Here is a 19979-nt window from a genome sequence, read left to right as displayed (position 1 = left end):
GTTTGGGGAATCAGCACTGGTTCAAGGAACTAGACTGCAGAGGTCTCATCTCTTAGGAGGGGGTACTAGAAAGAAGATTCCAAGGTAGGGGCAAGGCATGGATTCTGTTCAGACTCAAGGTTTAAAGCACATACAGATTCAGCATCTGAATCAGTCTTTTGAATATCCAAAGACAGATTGTGAGGGTACATTTTCTATTTTTTAATGCACACAAAATTGTAAACATTTGCTGGCTAAATCAATGTATTATATTCTCTACTCTGTGTATTAAAAGAGAGACTCTACTTTGCAAAAGTATCATATTCTTTTAGAGATGAGTCAAAACAAAACCTGTGATCTGGGTTTAGAATAGAATTTGTGACTTCACTCCCTTTTATAATGTGATGTATTTGAGTACCTCAGACATCAGAAATATTCCAGTCCACTGTTAAGAGTTCTGCCCATTAGAGAGACATGAAGCCTGGGTTGGGCTTATTTTTTATTAAATATGCTCCTCTTTCACTAGTCAAGTTGCCCCTTTATTCTTCTTAATGGTGTAACTAAAGCAGCCACAATGGCTGGTAAAAAGCAACACACTTTTGAATTTTGATTTTTAAGTTAAGCTCCCCCTTGCACTCATCTCCAACCCTGTGTCTGGTGTCTTCTCTTCTTCCATCATATTAAGTCTTATGCAACCTGGACTGGAAACTCCTTGTGGCAGTGACTACAAGTCACAATCTGATATCACTTACACTGGTGAGAATGAGTTTTACAATTGAGATGAAAATTGTCTGTATCTTATTTGCCTGTATAGTGTCAACAACATATTTAATGCTGTTTACATTAACTACTACTACTACTGCAACTAATAGCAGTAAACAATTAAGTATTCCAGAGTTTGCCTTTATTAACAGGTCAAAGCATATTCAATTTATAAGTCATATTCAGATAATCTCTTAAATTACTTAGCAAGGAATTCTTACATCTCTGTAAGACATTATACATTTTAGATTTAAGGTTTTTATGAGAAGTGGAGACAGACTGGACTCATCACACATTGCCCTGGGGTATTCAGCTGCAGTAATTGTGTTGTCTTCTTCAAATGACATCTCTGATGTGGACATTATCAACCATCACCTTCCATCTTTTGAAGTTGCAACAGTGTTGGAAAACTTCCACTCTCCTTTGGATATCAGTCCGCCTCATGACATTTCTGACATAACTGGCACTCTTTCTTCCTCTTCCTGGTTTGCCTGTGATCTTTCCTGATGTCATGAGTGCTGGAAACATGTCACTTTGTGATCGGCAAGCTATGTGTCCAAAAAAGAGGTTATTCTTTTATCTAGGGTCATAAGTAATTGTACTCTTTTAAAATTTATCCTTCTCAGCACTTCTTCATTTGTAGTTTTAGTTATCCAGCTAATTTTTAACATTCTTCTATTACACCAAAACCTGAATGTTCTGAGTCTCCTCCAAGTGTCCTTTTTAAGCATCTGTCTCTCACATCCGTACAGGAGAGCTGACCATATGTAGCACTTCAGCAATCAAGTGCAAATATGCACTTTTAACCTTCAACAACACAGAAGTCTTTGGAAGTTGTTCTTCATCATCTCTTCTGTTTCTTGTTATTAGACTCCCTAAATACGGGAACCTATTCACTTATTCCATCATTCAACCATTGCCTACCTTGTGCTCACGTATTATAAGACCTTCTCTTCCTAACGTTGATCCTCATTCTGTATTTCTTGCTGACACTGTTTACAGTAATACACAAGTTCTGAAGTTCTTCCTTAGTTGAAGCAATGCAAACTAGGTCATTAGCATATCTTATGTTGTTGATGTATATGCCATTGACATGATGCCCTGGTTGGTGTCTTCTAAACTTTCCCTCATTATAACTTTTACATATATGTTAAATAGTTGTGGAACTAAAAAGCAACCTTGATGGGCACCTGAAACTGCAATACTCACAGTTCATAGTTAATTTGGATTGCGGTTTTCTGTCTCCAGTATAGCTTTTTATTAATTGTATATCTATATGAGAGTTAATATTACATTCTTCAAGAGTAAGAATAATCTTGTCATGTTGGAATTTATCAAATTCCACATATAAAATTTCCTTTCGCACTTCTTCCATGCTCACAAAAGATCCTCAGGGCAAAGATTGCCTCCCTCTTGCCTATTCCTGGACAGAAACCAAACTGACTACTACTAATTCTGTCTCCAGATGGAGAGGTATTTATGTGCCAACAATTTTCAACAAAACTAAGTGTGTGGCTTATCAAGCTTATAGTTTGCAGTTGTTCACATTCTCTAGCATTAACCACCTTTGGTAGAGGAACAAAGACTGACCTCTTGAAGTCCTCCAGAAATTCTCCTGGTATGTATGTTTAAAAAGGCATTCTAGCATTTCAATTGCAATACCATCCTCCCCAGCCGCTTTTCCTCAGTTTATGCTTTTTAATGTTCTTTCTAGTTCCCATATTGTAAAATGTGTTGCTTTTTCTTCTCCTCTTTTGATGTCTATATGTCCTAATTTTTCAAAATCATCAAAAAGTTCCTTCATGTATTCCATCCACATTTACAGAATGATGATGTTTTCATAGCATAGCCTCCCATCCTTAGTTCCAATGCAGCTCAGCTCTTTTCTTGACTTCTTTATTTGTCTCATAATTTTTTGTGGTGTTATGAATCTTTGTAGTTCTTTCTGGTTTCATATTCTTTGATTTCATCACATCATAACTATGTACAACCTGTTTTTTCCCCTGTGTCGGGTTGCTCTCCTTACCACTGGATGGGCCACCTTCTGGTGATTCTGGGGATTAGCTTGGTCAGGCCAAGATTACCCCATCCTTGGTCACCCCATCCTGAGGTTATGCCCCATCAGTTTCTCCCCTGCAGCCCCTCTCTTGCTCTCAGGAGCTGCAGCTGTCCTCTTTGTGACTCAGCCGTCCGGCCAGGTCACTATTGTAGTTTTCCATCCCGGGGGAGTGTATCAAGGTTCCTGCTCTCCAGCAGTCTCTCAGGAAGTCGTCTGCTTCACTGCTTTACAGTACCACTCCCACAGCAGCTGGCAGTGAACCTGGGCCTACCCTCTACTCTGGGTTCTAGCTCAGAGACCTTCTACACAACAGCTAAGGTCCGTTCCCTGCAACTTGCTGCCTTTCCCTGAGCTTCTTCCATATCTCCTGGCCCTCCCCACTCCTCTGTCGAACCTCCTCCCAGGGAGTAACTTTAGGCAACTCATCTCTGAAGCCCCCCAAACACACTTCCCTTTTCCCAGGGCGTAACTGTAGACTCCTTCCCGGAAGTCCCTTCTGTTTCCAATTTCCTGTCTTTTGTAGAAGCCCCGCCTGTCCCTCACAGGTGAGCCTCTCTCTAATTAGCTGCCTCCAACCTAAAGCTCCACCATTTTCAGCTTAATTAGCTGATTGGCCCACCTGGCCCAAGTCAGCTCTTGCAGGGCCAGTGTGGGAAGCACACCCTATCAGATCCCCATACCCAATCTTCATGAGTTTTAAAAGATATATACCCTTTAATTACACAACTGAACATAAAGGTGAGGAAAGGCTCTCAGGTAGTTAGCTAAGCCAGTGCAGAAACAGTGCATCAACAGCTAGTCAGCTCAGTGCTTAAGTTAGGGAAACCAACAGTTTCTAGTTTTCCTTACAATTTTTTCTACACTATGTTCTTTATTACTGTCATGATTTTATGCTATTTTTAAAACCAAACTGCTTGCAAATAAAAGTGGCAAAATCTAAATGTCAGACATCTACAATTCTGAATGTGGGACCAATGTAACTTTCCTGTGTTAGTATGGTACGTTGACTATTTGTGAATGCTCACTATTTATCCAACAGATAACAGGCCTTATGCAGCTGTTACAGTATTAATATTAATATGCACAGGTTTCAAGAGTCATTTTAAAAACCTTCTGGAGTGAAAATTCTCCTCTATCTGTTTTGGAACATGTACTAAGCACCTATACTTTACAGTTCTCTTTATAAAACAAACAACAAGATACTACATATCACAGAAAAAACTGAGGAAAAGAAAGTAATTTGGGATGTCTATGTATAGAAAGTGAATCTATTTAACTATACTAGTTCCTAAATCAATTTAGTTAAATCAGTGCAAACCCTGTGTTTGAACTGGTTTAAATTAAAATTGGTTTATGTTTACTTTATAATGACTTCCCTTAATTCATAAACAAACCAAACAGCTTCAAACCATTGAGGAAAGTGAACTGTCAGTTGGTCTAAATAAGCCATCCAACCTAGCCCAAATCCATCCTGGACTATTTGTGTTGATGAAGACTGGTGGGAGCACAGAACCTCCAAAAGAAGACAGAAAGTAACCGCTACCATCATAAAGTTCCCAAAATGTCTCGTGGAAAAGACAAAGACTAAATTATGTCTCATGGTCTGATAATCCATGCTCAATTGGCACTGAGGTAGTGCTATTCTAATATGTGCATTTGGGGAGACAGATACAACAGGTTATGAGCCAAAGTAGTCTTGGGGGTTTGGGTCTGGAACAGATGGGTCCTAAAGTATTTAAGCCTGGAATAGAGTTTGCTATGTTCTGTTTAATACTTCTGATCATAAAACCAAATCCCAGAAAGGGTGTAATGTTTAATTTGTACAAAGTATACATTGCCTTTTGCTGTAGCAGGGCCGGCGACTCCCCCAATGTACAGGAATTCATTTAACCAAGTAATAATTCCAAATAGTTTGAATATTAATGGACTGTACATTGTAATGCAAAATGCCTGACAAAGTTGGCTGAAGTTTTTACTGAGCATTAGAATTGCTCTAGATTTAAAAAATTTCTTACTGTTTATGGACAGCAATGCAAGCCTTATTTGGTTTGAGTTGCACTAATTTGTACTACATAAGAAAAGGGTGCCGATATATACAGAGAACTGTTGTATTTACCACTGTGAAACAGCAAAAAAATAGAGAAGAGGCAGCATTTTATACTAAAACATATTTCCTAGGATATCCTATTAGCAAAATTATTTCCAATATGTTTTAGTTGTAAATGCAAGTTTCACTAAAAGGGGTGTGATGCTGTATGACTGAAATATGACCATTTATATAATTAATATTGTCACTGTTTAGACAACTGCAACAAAATTTGTACAAAGTATATAATGTAAGGTGTCAACAGAAGCGATATGATTTTCTAACTAAAATTATCCTGTTTAAATCCATGTATCATCACTGTAGCTGAAGTTATGAATATTGGCTATAGATCTGTATCCCAAATGTGTTTGTTCCTACGGTAACACTCACCAAGTATAATTTACAGTGAAGCCAGACCTCTTTGTATTGATGGCCCATGAAAGGCAACTGACTCTCACAATGGTCCATAGAAGAAACTCATTCCGCCCAAGATGGCTGTTCCTGCAGATACCTTGGCCTGCAAGTGACCAATGGCTGCCTCTAGGAGTCAGCAAGCCATGTAAGGGCATGTGATTTGCTCATTTGACTGTGCACTCCATCTTGTGCCTGTGACTTTCCACAAGTAGACTGTGAGCTTTGTTTGGGACAGTAAAATTCCATTCACATGGCAGAGGATATAAAAGACCCTAAATAATCTCCAGTTGCCTCTTTTCTGCTCAGATTCTCTAGACTATGGACTTACAACTAAAAGGCGCATTCAAATCTATGAACTGAGGACCTTCCAAGCTTTTGGAAGTTACCAGAGACTTTAGAAGCCAACAGTCTGTAACATCACTGCTACAAACCTGAGATAAGAACTTTGCAATTATTGTATGTATATGATCTATTAACCATTTTAACTGTCTTCTTTTCTCTTATAAATAAACCTTTAGATTTTAGTTACTAAAAGATTGGCAGCACCGTGATTATTGGATAAGATCTGAGTTATACATTGACCTGGCTATGTGACTGATCTCTTGAGATCAGAAGAACCTTTTGTTTGATAAAATTCGTTTTCAATAACCACTCATCAGAAACTCTAGTGTCTGTGTGGTGAAATACATCCTGGAATGCCTAAGGAGATTGCATTTTTGACTTCTTGTTAACCAGTGTGATGAGACAGAAGTTTACTTTTGTTACTGGCTTGGTATATCTAATCATAGAATAACTACCAGTTCGGAGTGGATCTGCCCTATTTCTCAGCAGTTTGACCTGAAACTGGCATCCTCAGCTGTGACCCACTGAGGCACGTTGATGGGGGTGGAAAACGATTTATACATTTTTAAGGGATAATATGAATGATTTGGCTTGTGAGATATTATGAGATTTGAGCTGGAAATGCTATTCCAGGATCATTAATTCTACCATCTTTGTATATCCTTCATAGAGAAAGATCAGCTAATGTGCATAATATGCTCAGAAGTCCCCACTGATTCTTAAAGCCAATATTTTTTAAAGTTTTCATTCTGAAAAGCCAGTTATGTTTTCCTTAAAATAGTAATATTTGTATATTTCAGGATAGTTGAGTAGTTTGGGAGTTTTGTTTTACTATTTATCCTAATGTCAATAAAGAATTGTGCATACTTAGCACCTCTCAGGCCTTAGTACTCATCAAAGGTGCCAGAGTGATAGCCCTAAAGGTAGAATTCATTTTTCTGGGCATGATGGCTGCACTGCCAATGTCTTTAAACTTCTAGGTATAAGAAAGTAGCTCTGTTTTAATTCTTGGACTCTCTCCTTACCCTACTACTTAAGAAACCAATTAACATAGCAGTTGTTTGTAAGGCAGATAGCTAACCACTAAGCAACATATCGACAATTTAGTACAAAGGGCACTAACAGCCTTTAAATGGTAACAACATTTGGTGCTAAAACCCTGAACCAGTTTTGAACTATAAGTGACCAGAAGGTGAAAGGTTCCCTATTTGATTAGGAATCCCCTGAAGCATCTAATCTACTCTTGTGACAATTTTAAACAAACCAAACAAAAGGTGAAATGTATATACGTATCTGAATTTAGCCGACTTTTGTTCAATGTCATAGTTACAGAGTAAGGATTTATAATGCTTAGTTAAGTGCATAATTTCTTTTTTCAAATATTAACTTACCTTCTGGTTTAATAAAGCACTTGCTAGACTTTGTACTTCAGAACTCAATAGTGAGGTGCCTCTGATGACTTTACTGAGAGCTGCAAGTGACTGATGGACATTTTGCACTAGGAGAATGGCATTGAATTGTTCAAGAATAATGAATGATAAGATTGGGGATCCTTGTTGCTCAGTAGGAGGAGACACCTTCTGATGAATCAGGTTGGAGTTCTAAAAAAAAGAACGTAGAATGCTCAATTAATAAACTCAAAGTGATAACTATATTATTATCCTACATATTGGTTTCTTTATACTCTCATTCATGATTATTTACTATTTGTAGTATAGAAGTCCATAGTAGTATTGTGCTAGGTGTTGCACAAACACAATGGTAAGAACAGTCCCTTCACTGAAGAGCTTACAATCTAAACAGACAAGGAAGACAAAGAGTGGAAAGAGAAACAGAAGCATACAATAACTTGCCTAAAATTATAACAGGTCAGTGGCCAAAGCAGATATACAACTTAAGTCTCCTGACTCCAAGTCCAAGGTCCTATCTGCTGGACTTTTGTGTCTTTTTAATGTGAGACAGGATGTACAGGACATATATTTCATTGTGTATATACAGTCTTATTAATACTTTTCTCTTCAGTATTTTTCTCTGTCACTGTATCTTTATTTTTTATAATACAATGAAAGGTTTTACTATGGAGATTCTTTATGACAATGTTAAAGTGAAAAGGAGTACTTGTGGCACCTTAGAGACTAACCAATTTATTTGAGCATAAGCTTTTGTGAGCTACAGCTCACTTCATCGGATGCATAAAGTGGAAAATACAGTGGGGAGATTTATATACACACAGACCATGAAAAAATGGGTGTTTATCATACACATTGTAAGGACAGTGATCACTTATGATTAGCTATTACCAGCAAGAGAGTGGGGTGGGGGGAGAGAAAACCTTTTGAAGTGATAATCAAGGTGGGTCATTTCCAGCACATTTCCAGGAGTTAACAAGAATGTCTGAGGAACATTGGGGGGGGGGGGGAGCAGGAATACATAAGGGGAAATAGTTTTACTTTGTATAATGACTCAGCCACTCCCAGTCTCAATTCAAGCCTAAGTTAATTGTATCCAATTTGCAAATTAATTCCAATTCAGCAGTCTCTTGTTGGAGTCTGTTTTCGAAGTTTTTTTGTTGAAGGATAGTCACTTTGAGATCAGAAATCGAGTGACCAGAGAGACTGAAGTGTTCTCCGACTGGTTTATGAATGTTATAATTCTTGACATCTGATTTGTGTCTATTTATTCTTTTACGTAGAGACTGTCCAGTTTGACCAATGTACATGGCAGAGGGGCATTGCTGGCACATGATGGCATATATCACATTGGTAGATGTGCAGGTGAACGAGCCTCTGATAGTTTGGCTGACGTGATTAGGCCCTATGATGGTGTCCCCTGAATAGATATGTGGGCACAGTTGGCAATGGGCTTTGTTGCAAGGACAGGTTCCTGGGTTAGTGGTTCTGTTGTGTGGTGTTTGGTTGCTGGTGAGTATTTGCTTCAGGTTGGGGGGCTGTCTGTAAGCAAGGACTGGCCTGTCTCCCAAGATTTGTGAGAGTGATGGGTCGTCCTTCAGGATAGGTTGTAGATCCTTGATAATGCGTTGGAGAGGTTTTAGTTGGGGGCTGAAGGTTATGGCTAGTGGCGTTCTGTTATTTTCTTTGTTGGGTCTGTCCTGTAGTAGGTGACTTCTGGGTACTCGTCTGGCTCTGTCAATCTGTTTCTTCACTTCAGCAGGAGGGTATTGTAGTTGTAAGAATGCTTGATAGAGATCTTGTAGGTGTTTGTCTCTGTCTGAGGGGTTGGAGCAAATGTGGTTGTATCGTAGAGCTTGGCTGTAGACAATGGATCGTGTGGTGTGGTCTGGGTGAAAGCTGGAGGCATGTAGGTAGGAATAGTGGTCAGTAGGTTTCCGGTATAAGGTGGTGTTTATGTGACCATCGCTTATTAGCACTGTAGTGTCCAGGAAGTGGATCTCTTGTGTGGACTGGTCCAGACTGAGGTTGATGGTGGGATGGAAATTGTTGAAATCATGGTGGAATTCCTCAAGGGCTTCTTTTCCACGGGTCCAGATGATGAAGATGTCATCAATATAGCGCAAGTAGAGTAGGGGCGTTAGAGGACGAGAGCTGAGGAAGCGTTGTTCTAAGTCAGCCATAAAAATGTTGGCATACAGTGGGGCCATGCGGGTACCCATAGCAGTGCCGCTGATTTGAAGGTATACATTGTCCCCACCAGGTTTGCCGTGACATTATCGGGGATAATGATTCTTGACGGCTTGTAGTCCATCTTTGTGTGGAATGTTGGTGTAGAGGGCTTCTACATCCATAGTGCCCAGGATGGTGTTTTCACGAAGATCACCAATGGACTGTAGTTTCCTCAGGAAGTCAGTGGTGTCTCGAAGATAGCTGGGAGTGCTGGTAGCGTAGGGCCTGAGGAGGAAGTCTACGTAGCCAGACAATCCTGCTGTCAGGGTGCCAATGCCTGAGATGATGGGGTGCCCAGGATTTCCAGGTTTAGGGATCTTGGGTAGGAGATAGAAATCCCCAGGTCGGAGTTCCAGGGGTGTATCTGTGCGGATTTGTTCTTGTGCTTTTTCAGGGAGTTTCTTGAGCAAATGCTGTAGTTTCTTTTGGTAACTCTCAGTGGGATCAGAGGGTACTGGCTTGTAGAAAGTGGTGTTGGAGAGCTGCCGAGCACCCTCTTGTTCATATTCCGACCTATTCATGATGACAACAGCACCTTCTTTGTCAGACTTTTTGATTATGATGTCAGAGTTGTTTCTGAGGCTGTGGATGGCATTGTGTTCTGCACGGCTGAGGTTATGGGGCAAGTGATGCTGCTTTTCCACAATTTCAGCCTGTGCACGTCGGCGGAAGCACTCTATGTAGAAGTCCAGTCTACTGTTTTGACCTTCAGGAGGATTCCACCTAGAATCCTTCTTTTTGTAGTGTTGGTAGGAAGGTCTCTGTGGATTAGTATGTTGTTCAGAGGTGTGTTGGAAATATTCCTTGAGTCGGAGACGTCGAAAATAGGATTCTAGGTCACCACAGAACTGTATCATGTTCGTGGGGGTGGAGGGGCAGAAGGAGAGGCCCAGAAATAGGACAGTTGTAAGAATGCTTGATAGACAGACTTACACGGCTGCTACTCTGAAAAATGTTAAAGTGGAAGCACTAATTCAGAATGGAATATGGACTCCGTTTTTAAAAATTAATGCTATAAGTAGTGAGACTGTTGTATTAAGTAAAGAATATTGTGAAGATCCTCACTTTCCAGTAAGAAAAGATAAAATATCAGGGTTTTTTTTTTAATAGATTACTTTAGACAGCTGCCATTTCAATCAAATAAAACTTGCAATTTCAGGCATATTGTCACTTCTTTTATAGAATTCAAAGTCTATTTAGTGCAGTAGTGGGGTCGTGGTTCCAGTAATACAATTTCTAGTGCTTACTGGCCCATATGTGCCTCTCACTGAAGCACTGTCTTTTATTTAATATAGTTATTACACATATACAATGACTGTATATGAAGCTTTATTTTTCTAAATTGTTTATAGCATTTTTTCTGTAGACAACCAATTTTCCCCCATCAGGACATTTCTATTAAATAATAACAGAAATACTGTTTTCATTGTTCTTATTCTTTCTTTTCACCTTCCCTGTCCATGCTCACTTCTCCCTCTCTTCCGCCCCCCTCCCTCTGATTTTCATTTTCAATGGAAAGCAGCTCAGAGACAAATGACACTGCCAGAAGAAACTCTTGGGGACTGTGGAAGGTCTGCTGGCATGATCTCCTTCACTCCAAGGAATGGGATGTTCCTGGCAGTGCTGGAAGAATCATGATCCTGCAGAAAATAGTCAGGAGAGAGAAATCAAAGATATTGGTTTTCCTTGTGTATTCCACATTCAATTGAGTACCCATACCCTCATGCTCCTTTTACAAGCTTCTTTCTTCAGAAGTACACCTTCTTTCATACATTGTGCTGGGATAGTTGTGGGAAGGTTAGCAATTGTTAATGGTTTATACAAATGTTCAGTTTTCTAGGGGTTTTGTTGCTGCTGCTTTTTTTTTTTTAAATTTTTTCTGTTTCAACAACTCCAACATTGGAGTTGTAGTGAGTGCAACATGGATGTAAACATTGTTCTTTTTTCTTTTCTACTATTAACACCGCCAAGATCAGTCCAACAAATGAAAGGTGTATTAGTCTATTCATAGATTCCGAAGCCAGAACATTGGTGAAACATCCAATTATGATTTTAAAATTGTCAGTGATGGAGAATCCACCACTTGTTAAATGTAAATCTTATTTCCAGTCTGAATTTGTCTAGCTTCAACTTCCAATCATTTGATCATGTTATACCTTTCTCTGCTAAACTGAAGAGCCTATTAAATATTTTCTCCCATGTAGATACTGATAGACTGTAATCAAGGCACCCCTTCTCTTTGTTAAACTAAATAGATTGAGCTCCTTGAGTCTATTAGCTAAAGTGAAGTTAATTAAACTAGGCTGATTTACACAAGCTGATGATTAGGCCCAGAACTCTTATATCTTATGAAAGTGGAACTTTCAGTCATGCCTTGTGAAGCAGAAACCTCTTTCACGTGGCTAAGAAGTGGTACTGGTATCAATTGCTCCTCCATTGTAAGAAAAGCTTCATGGGGAGGGTATTAATCAAGCAACAAAGGAAAGAAGAAAAACTCAGAGGGATAAAATAAGACAGAGGAAACATATATGAAAGTGTATTTATAAGGATAACAGGTAAGTAAAATGGAGGTATTCCTATTAAAACTTGCCAGTCTATTTCCTAGTACAGTGCCGTAAATATACTTAACAGTATTTAACTGTATGCTGGGGAAAGAAAGGGTACAGGCTGGGCTGATAGGTACTGATTCTCAGCCTTGAAGATTTGTTCAAGATGATCATGATATTTAATATAAGTTGGGGGATGCTTGGATCTGAGTTTTTGGGTTTGGATCATTTTAACTACAGAAGCCACTTGCAAAGTTCAGGTCTGGGTTCAGAATTTGAGTATCCTCAAAATTCTCTAGTATTTGCAATTGGGATTTTGATGTAGGTCCAGCTCTAAAAATCATGTTTGGCCCTGAATTATGAGAATCAGAAAATTCCACTTCTGTAAGGAAAGTGAGAAAATTGAAATTCAAATAGGCTATAGTAAGAGAATTACATGGTGTAAATCTGTAATACAGATTTTACTAAAACAAGGTTTTAATGCTCTAGTTTTAAAGCAACTAATTACCTCTTCCTCTTCAATAATGAATGTTCTTAACTTTTCACAACTTTGCAAATCACTCTTAAGTAAAGCCATTAACAGAAAATTACTTCTGACATAATTTTCTAAGGATCTTGATTGTTTAAAAATGATGCAGTGCAATCATATTACTAATAGATAATGAAATAGAAAATGGAACCAGCAAGAATAAAAGACTCTACTTAAACCATTACCTTATATCAATCAGAATTTATCATTCAATATGTAGGCATAGAATAAGATTAGACATTTAACTAGGTGGTAAATGCGTGATATCTCTAGATGACGTATTCTGATTTTCATTGTGCTTGGGCGCTAAAATAAGGAAATAAAATTAGGTTTATTGAGTTCTCAAGATCAGTTATATACCATATGAAAAAGTGGTTTTCCTTTCCAGTATATTTACTGAATGATTTCAGAAGATATATCAATCTTGCTATAATTACAACTCTAATGAATACTAATAATAGTTTATTTTTATCTTAAAAAGTTTCAGTTTTATAGTTTATTCTGTGCTATGATGTATACAATCTACCTAATACATTATGCTGAAATATTTGTAGCGTTGTGTTTTATGGAACAAGGCACAAACTAAGTTACTTTTCCAAGTAGTTATCTCTCTCCTAGAAGATGAAAAAGTATGTATACTACATTTGATTTCATACTGACCTTCCCTACGAAACACAGGAGAGCTAATATTCTGGTATTAGTTTTTCACAATTTAAATGTAAAACGAAAAGTCTTAGAGATATTCATGTTTTCAAATACCCACTGTCATCTTTATTTCACACTTTTGTTTTGAGTTTATTTTAGAGCTATTCACAATTAAAATTTATTCATCACTTGACTTATTATCTTGAGGGATATTACCAGTTTGTAAATATTATCGTACATGCAGATTATTACCCAATCCATATTTCTGAAGCAACTGTTCTGAGATAATGAACTCAACTCATAGTAACAATATACTGAACTGAATCTTAAACATGGGATGAATATACTTTATAAAATATGTTCAATAAGCCACATATACCTCAAAATCACTATTTTGCTAATTTGCAAAATATTTTTGTTCACATGATCATTTTCCACTGATTTCCTAAAGGTAAAAATCAGAGAAGTACCCACGGTGAAAGTGACTAAAGGCCCTGGCTTTGTTTAAATTAGATCAAATCAACTTCTAAATCTGCTTTGCAGTCCAGGTGACTGTCTGCTTTTCTATTTCATCTGTGCTCGCAAGCACTACAAGTCCAACAGGATCCTTGAATGTCACTGGTCTCAAGCTCATAATGCAACTAAAAGATCTGTAGGGCCATTACTGGGAAAAGAATAAAGGGACAGGGAATCATGGTTGCCAACAAATGGAATAAAGGTCTTCAATAGACTATTAAATAAAGTTGGTTATTGTTGAGAAATCTGTATAATAAATGCCCAGTATTTGAAAATTTGGCTTTATTTATATACTTCAGATTTCATATCAATTATGAAACAATTATATTATAGTTTACTTTTTAACTTTAATATATTTTGTGTCCCCCAACCCACTGAATCTATAAATCTAGACTTATATGAATTTTCATGATTCAACATTGTGCATGATGAAGAAATACTTCTGGATTCTCCGGCTTAACGTAGTTCATTGTTTTTATTCAATATTCAAATACAACATTCAGGCTCTATTGCTTCCTTCACATAGAGGATCCTATCTTATTAAGCACTTCCTAAAAGTAAGTTCTCTAGTTCCTAGACATTACCCAATTCAAAGCATACTCTAAGCTTCCCAACAAAGGGTGTGTCTATCATAACAATCTTCTACTATTCCCTGGCAAAACATTACCCGTTTCCCCATGTCATTCATATCCTGGGCTCTGGGATTCCCCAGGAATCTCAAAAACACTTTGTTATCACATGCATTTTGCCCGTATTCTAGTGCATCACTGGTGAATTTACAGCAGCAATGTCTGAGAACTAAACAGCTCACCACAAGAAAATAGTGTGAGCAACCTGTTTTCCCTTTCAATTTTCTGTTCTTTACGACTACTCACATGGGGAGGAGTCAGAAATGCATGTGAAAATTAGACATGAGAGGTGAAGTGGGCAAGTGGAGCAACTTGGAAAGAACTGCTGAAGTTAAGTGTGCTCTTTCTAATCCAAAACAATTAGGGTATATTTGTACCTTTAACCTCAAATACCATTTTATGTGTTTCATATCCAACTGTGCATCATCAACCTTTCTAACCATCTTTGATACCTGCAACATTGCTTCTATTTCACCTTTTGCTGAAATCTCCACAGTTAGACGGCTTTCTCTTCACCCTCTCCCCTGGTTCTTGTCACGCAGACAGAAAGCAGAAGATCAGAATTCCAATGCAGGCAATGCAATGTTTATTGGGGTTAGTTTCAAGCAAGCATATCCATAGTTCTGATGCCTCAGAGCCTTGTTTCCCAGTGTACCATTTGTCCCCCTCCTTAACAGGCATAAATATAGCTGTTAATACACGTCCTTGGTCCTACCTCTTTCAATTTATGGTCATAAATGGTTCAGTTTTGTGGGGTTGTGAGTCTGGGGTCTTCATCCCACCTGTTTTGTATCCCTTGGGAGGGGTAAGGAGTAAGGCTGTGTACTGGCCAAGGCCAGGCTTTTCTTTGGCTTTTAGTGTTTCTTATGCCTCCCCCCCCCCCACTCCCTTGCCACTGCTAACTGGTTGCTTGACCTTGGCTTGACAGAGGAGCCAGGCAGCCTTTCAGTGTATGCTTGTATATTACACTCCCACCATGCCGGTAACACTTTAAGTGTTCTTATGTTAAACATGTTAACTGTTCTTATCTGTTCCCATTATACTAACAAACCCATCTGGCCAGGCAAAACCAACACACACAGTGTCTTTGTCCTTTGTTGACACATATTAGTATAAAATATAAAAGTATATACATATAAAAATATCAACAATCAAATGGAAAACCCAAAATTCTATCTCAAGAAAAAATACAGGACTGAATCTTACATTATTACTAGCACTCCTAACATCCACCTAAACTCCATATCCTTTCATCTAAACTATTCCAACTCCTTTATCACCTCCCTTCAGCTATTCTTTTTCAGATGTGTATGAAGTAGGATAATGAAATTGCTTCCCTACCGAAATAACTTCACTGGCTCTGCACTGACTTCAAGATCTAATTTATATTTTTTTCTTATTTTATAACTTAACATTGATATATTGTAATTCATAGAATTCACAGAAATGTAGGATTGAAAGGGACCTTGAAAAGTCATCAAAGTTCAGCCTCATGGACTGTGGTAGGACCAAGTAAACCTAGACCATTCCTGACAGGTGTTTGTCCAACCTGTTTTCAAAAACTTCCAATGATGGGGATTCCACAACCTCCCTTGGAAGCCAATTCCAGAGGTAAATTACCCTTATAGTTAGAAAGTTTTTCCTAATATCTAACCTAAATCTCCCTTGCTGCAGATTAAACCAATGACTACTTGTCCTAACTCCAGTGGAAGTTTTTATAACAGCCCTTAATATATTTGAAGACTGTTATTCGGTCTCCCCTCAGTCTTCTTTTCTAGCTCTTTCTCTGCTAAGTAGAGGACCTATTTCCCCCATCTTTCTCTTGCTCCTAAGTCATATAATACTACCCCCAAATAGATAGGCTGACCATACTTCCCTATGCTGAATACGGGACACCTCATAAAATTACTCGTATTCAAGCGAGTTCAACAGCAGTCAGTCAGAACTATGCAGTACAAATGTTAAAATTAACATCAAGTTGACCGAGCCCCTTTAAAAAGAAATACTGCGCAGTTGGATTTTTTTTATTTGCCTTCTTATTCTTTAAGGCTTTAAGGTTCACACGGGAAGGGGTGACACACACACACACCCCTCCCCCCCACACACAGGGAGAGGTGACACAAACACACTCCTGTACACCTCTCTCATACGGGGGAGAGGGGATGGGTTGACTGACCGACCTGACTCTCCCTGTCTAGTGTTCTTTGCCCTCCATGCCTGGCTGGGTCCCCGGGAAAGACCCACCTCTCCTGCTACCTGGCGCCGTGTCTTCCCGAGGCAACATGTGGTGGGGGCATGCAAGGTCACATGCCCCCCCCCCCAGATTTCTGCCAGGGTTCACACCACAATGTGGTCAGCAGCAGCCTTTTGGCACTGTGAGGAAGGGAAGGGACAGGAGCTACGTTCAGCTGTGGGGGGAGGAGGAGGGGAGCATGACCCAGTCCATGTCTTTGCAGAGCTCATCCCTCCCTCCCCCGCCTCCGTCCCACTCCGCTGTGGCTGGAAACAGCTTGTCCCTTCCTGCCCACACAGTATTGAAAGGCAGCTAACACCTCCAGGCTGCTGCTGGTCACTGACATAACCCAGCTGCCTCCTGTCCCATGGCTACAGCACAGGCAGGAAGGGGTTAAGCCTGAAGGATGCATTGTGAACCAGGGCCCAGTGAACATGACTGCAGGGGCTTCAGCGAACCTGGCCAGACAAGCTGAAGCTTTACCCTGCCACCAGCCTTGCACACCCACCCACAGGGTTGACCATTGGACACCACCACTGATGGGTGGATGACTGGCAAGCAGGAATCCAGCCAGCAGCAGGACCCACCAGTGTTGGGGGCAGGAGGGAGAGAAGACAGAAAATATAGGACAATTTGCCTGTTTTTAAGAAAAAGTCAGGACATCTGCAGGAAGGCTTAAATACTGGACTGCCCCTTTAAAAACAGGGTGTCTGGTCACCCTACAAATAGCTCAGTGGTTTGAGCATTGAGGTGCTAAACCCAGGGTTGTGAGCTCAATCCTTGAGGGGGCCATTTAGGGATCTGGGGCAAAAATTGGGGATTGGTCCTGCTTTGAGCAGGGGGTTGGACTAGATGACCTCCTGAGGTCCCTTCCAACCCTGATAGTCTTATTTTAGGGGGGAGGGATAGCTCAGTGGTTTGAGCATTGGCCTACTAAACCCAGGGTTTGCTACCATGTCAGAATCTAAGATTGTGCAGTGACTTAACAATGCCTATTACTCACAACATACGCTGATTCTTCACCAATTTACATACTAGTTTACTAGTTTCATTTAAGAAGTGCAAATAAATCCTATGTGAAATCCTGGCCCCACTGAAATCCATGGGATTTTTCCCATTGACTTCAATGGAGCAAGGATTTCACACTCTAGGACATTACATCAGGCATTGTATTAATTTAACTTTGTTCATGTACTGTATATTTATAGGGAAGAAATGTCTGCTTTTTGGCAGACATAAAAAAGAAGCTTGGTGCTCAGAGAAATATGACATCAAGAGTAATGTATTGTTTAACAATCTACAAAATGTTAAGATAATCATGGCATGGAGATCACATGTGCACACTTGTAGGTTGTGAATAGTTATCACAACCGTTATTTCCAGAACAAACACACGTCAACTGGTCATTTTTATTATGTTCTGGAAGCATCACCACTTTTGTAATTAATAATTATTTTCAAGGCATTTGTAAGTTGGATGGAAACAAAATCCCTTTGGACTAATATTTGGTTCTCTTTCTTGACAGACTATTTTTAAAAATATGATTTACAGTCAATCTTGGTCTGGATAATAATTTAATTGGCTTCTGAAGATTTTTGCTCCTCGTGTCAGGGGTGGGTGCCAGCAGTCCAGCTCAGTGGTTAAAACAGGGCTGAGGGAGACAGGAACCAGAGCCGGGGGCCAAGAGTCATAGCCAAAGTGGGAAACCAGAAACAACAGCCAGGCATTGGAGCCAGGAAGCTTTCTTTGACAGGCTAACAAGCCTTGTGGATGGGGAACAGGGAGGGTAGATGTTGTATATCTTCACTTTAGTAAGGCTTTTGATACTGTCTCACATGACCTTCTCATAAACAAATTAGGGAAATACAACCTAGATGACGTTACTATAAGGTGGGTGCATAACTTTTCCCTCTGTTGCAGACTGAAGATTTACAGGAGTTAACCAAAGCAGTAATCAACTCATCTTCTGCATTTCCAATTCCTATATCTTTATTTAATGCTTGTGGAGCAACCTGATGTTTTTCATCCAGTGATAAGTGGCGAAAGGAATAGAAACCATTTTTTAATTTCTTGGGGTTATTTCTTTGTGTTAATTTTTGTATATTTGCTGGGGAAAGAGTGCTTTTAATTCTGAAACTGTGAAGCTCAAAAACACTTTAAATTGTTTCTCTTCAATGGTTAACCTACATTTGAATTGTTTAAAGGGCATAAATTCATTGTCCTGAAAGCAGCTAATGATAGTACAAAGCCCTTTGATTGTCCACTCTCTGAAATATGCTTGAAACTTATTTATTGCAAGACAGCACAAGATAGGTTGCATGTACTATACTTAAGAATTTCGGTGCCATTTTTGAATAGGAACAGTAAGAAGCTTAGATTTTGTCATGGGGTGGTTCAGAAGTGGCACTGGCGATAATGTAGATAAAGTAATAGGATGTACTGTATGTTGTTCTATGGAAAGCCTTTCAGGTTTTCATTGTAAACGTGGAATACAATGACTTAATTCCAGTGGTATTCTTAGTTGACCAGCAAAACTGAGTAATTTTCATTTAGGATGGAAAAGCTCTCCTTTTTCATTAGGCAACTCCATTGTCAGAAGATTAGTCCTTATTTGTTTCTCTTCTACAAAAGAATGTTAGATACATTTATCATATATTTTTATATGGTTGTGAGAGGGTGGTTTATTTTCATGAGGTGGATGAGGCCCTAGAATGAGGAGTGGGGAGATCCTGCCTTTTAGCTAGACCTTTTGTAAGAGAAGGAAAATGTTTTAAAAATCTGTAAATTCACTGAGACATTAAATCCTGAATATTTAAAACCATTTAGAACAACTCAAGTTCAAAGTCAGGGTGTAGACTTTTCCTGGATACTTACACACCCTATTTACGACTATTTCAGATTTTCCCCATCACTTCAATAAGTTATTGAGATGGGGAAGTGAGGTATGAATGGAGTTCAGATAACATCACTGCAAATAAGGATATTTTTTGTTTAAGTGATCCAGTTTTAATACCACGTCCATCTGGACTAAATTGGATGGTTATTGCTGATACCCATTACAGAGGAAAAGGATAAGATGCCTCTAGGTGTGTTCTTCTGTTCATATAGACTATTCCTAAAAGTTTGCAGTCACATTTAGGAGTGGGAGTGATCTATAAGAAGCACACTGTATAACAAATGCACCAGAGATTTTTCAGAGTTTATTTTGGGCACACTGCCTACCAGGAAATTATCAAAGCAGAATATGGGTTGTGTTTGTGTTTTAAAATTCTGATCTCACTACTGGCTGCCCAGACATTGAAATTTGCAAAGGCTCTCTGCTACAGGCAGTGGTCTTCTGTTTCTTTTGTTACCATATCCCTTTCCCTTCCAAACCGTTCAGTGTCATTCAGGATGCTTTAGCAATTGTCTGCTGGGACAGTGCAAGCTCACAAATGCCTGAGAAGTCCCATAAATAGATTAAGGGAAATAGCTAGTTATTTTTTAGATGTGCTAATAGAGTGGCATTTCACCAATGTAGCAGAAATAGAATATGAAGATATTCTACATAATATGGCCATAATTTTCAAAAGTTTGGAAAAATTAAAATATGGCTCAA

At 39.0% G+C, this 19979-nt stretch overlaps 1 protein-coding gene across 3 annotated transcripts in view; it reads right to left on the bottom strand.

Annotated features, from left to right (window-relative positions):
• DYNC2H1 (dynein cytoplasmic 2 heavy chain 1) overlaps positions 1–19979 on the bottom strand; it is a 403248-nt gene that overhangs the window by 68446 nt on the left and 314823 nt on the right. For all 3 annotated transcript variants that reach the window (XM_073338398.2, XM_073338416.2, XM_073338408.2), the window contains one exon: positions 7034–7243. In XM_073338398.2, the coding sequence (XP_073194499.1) occupies positions 7034–7243 (210 nt within the window). The remainder of the gene's footprint in view (positions 1–7033; positions 7244–19979) is intronic.

Source organism: Lepidochelys kempii, chromosome 1, assembly GCF_965140285.1.
Source record: "Lepidochelys kempii isolate rLepKem1 chromosome 1, rLepKem1.hap1, whole genome shotgun sequence".
Taxonomy (NCBI): Eukaryota; Metazoa; Chordata; order Testudines; family Cheloniidae; genus Lepidochelys; species Lepidochelys kempii.
The sequence above is the reverse complement of the archived record's forward strand: the minus strand, read 5'-3'. Positions and strand labels throughout refer to the sequence as shown.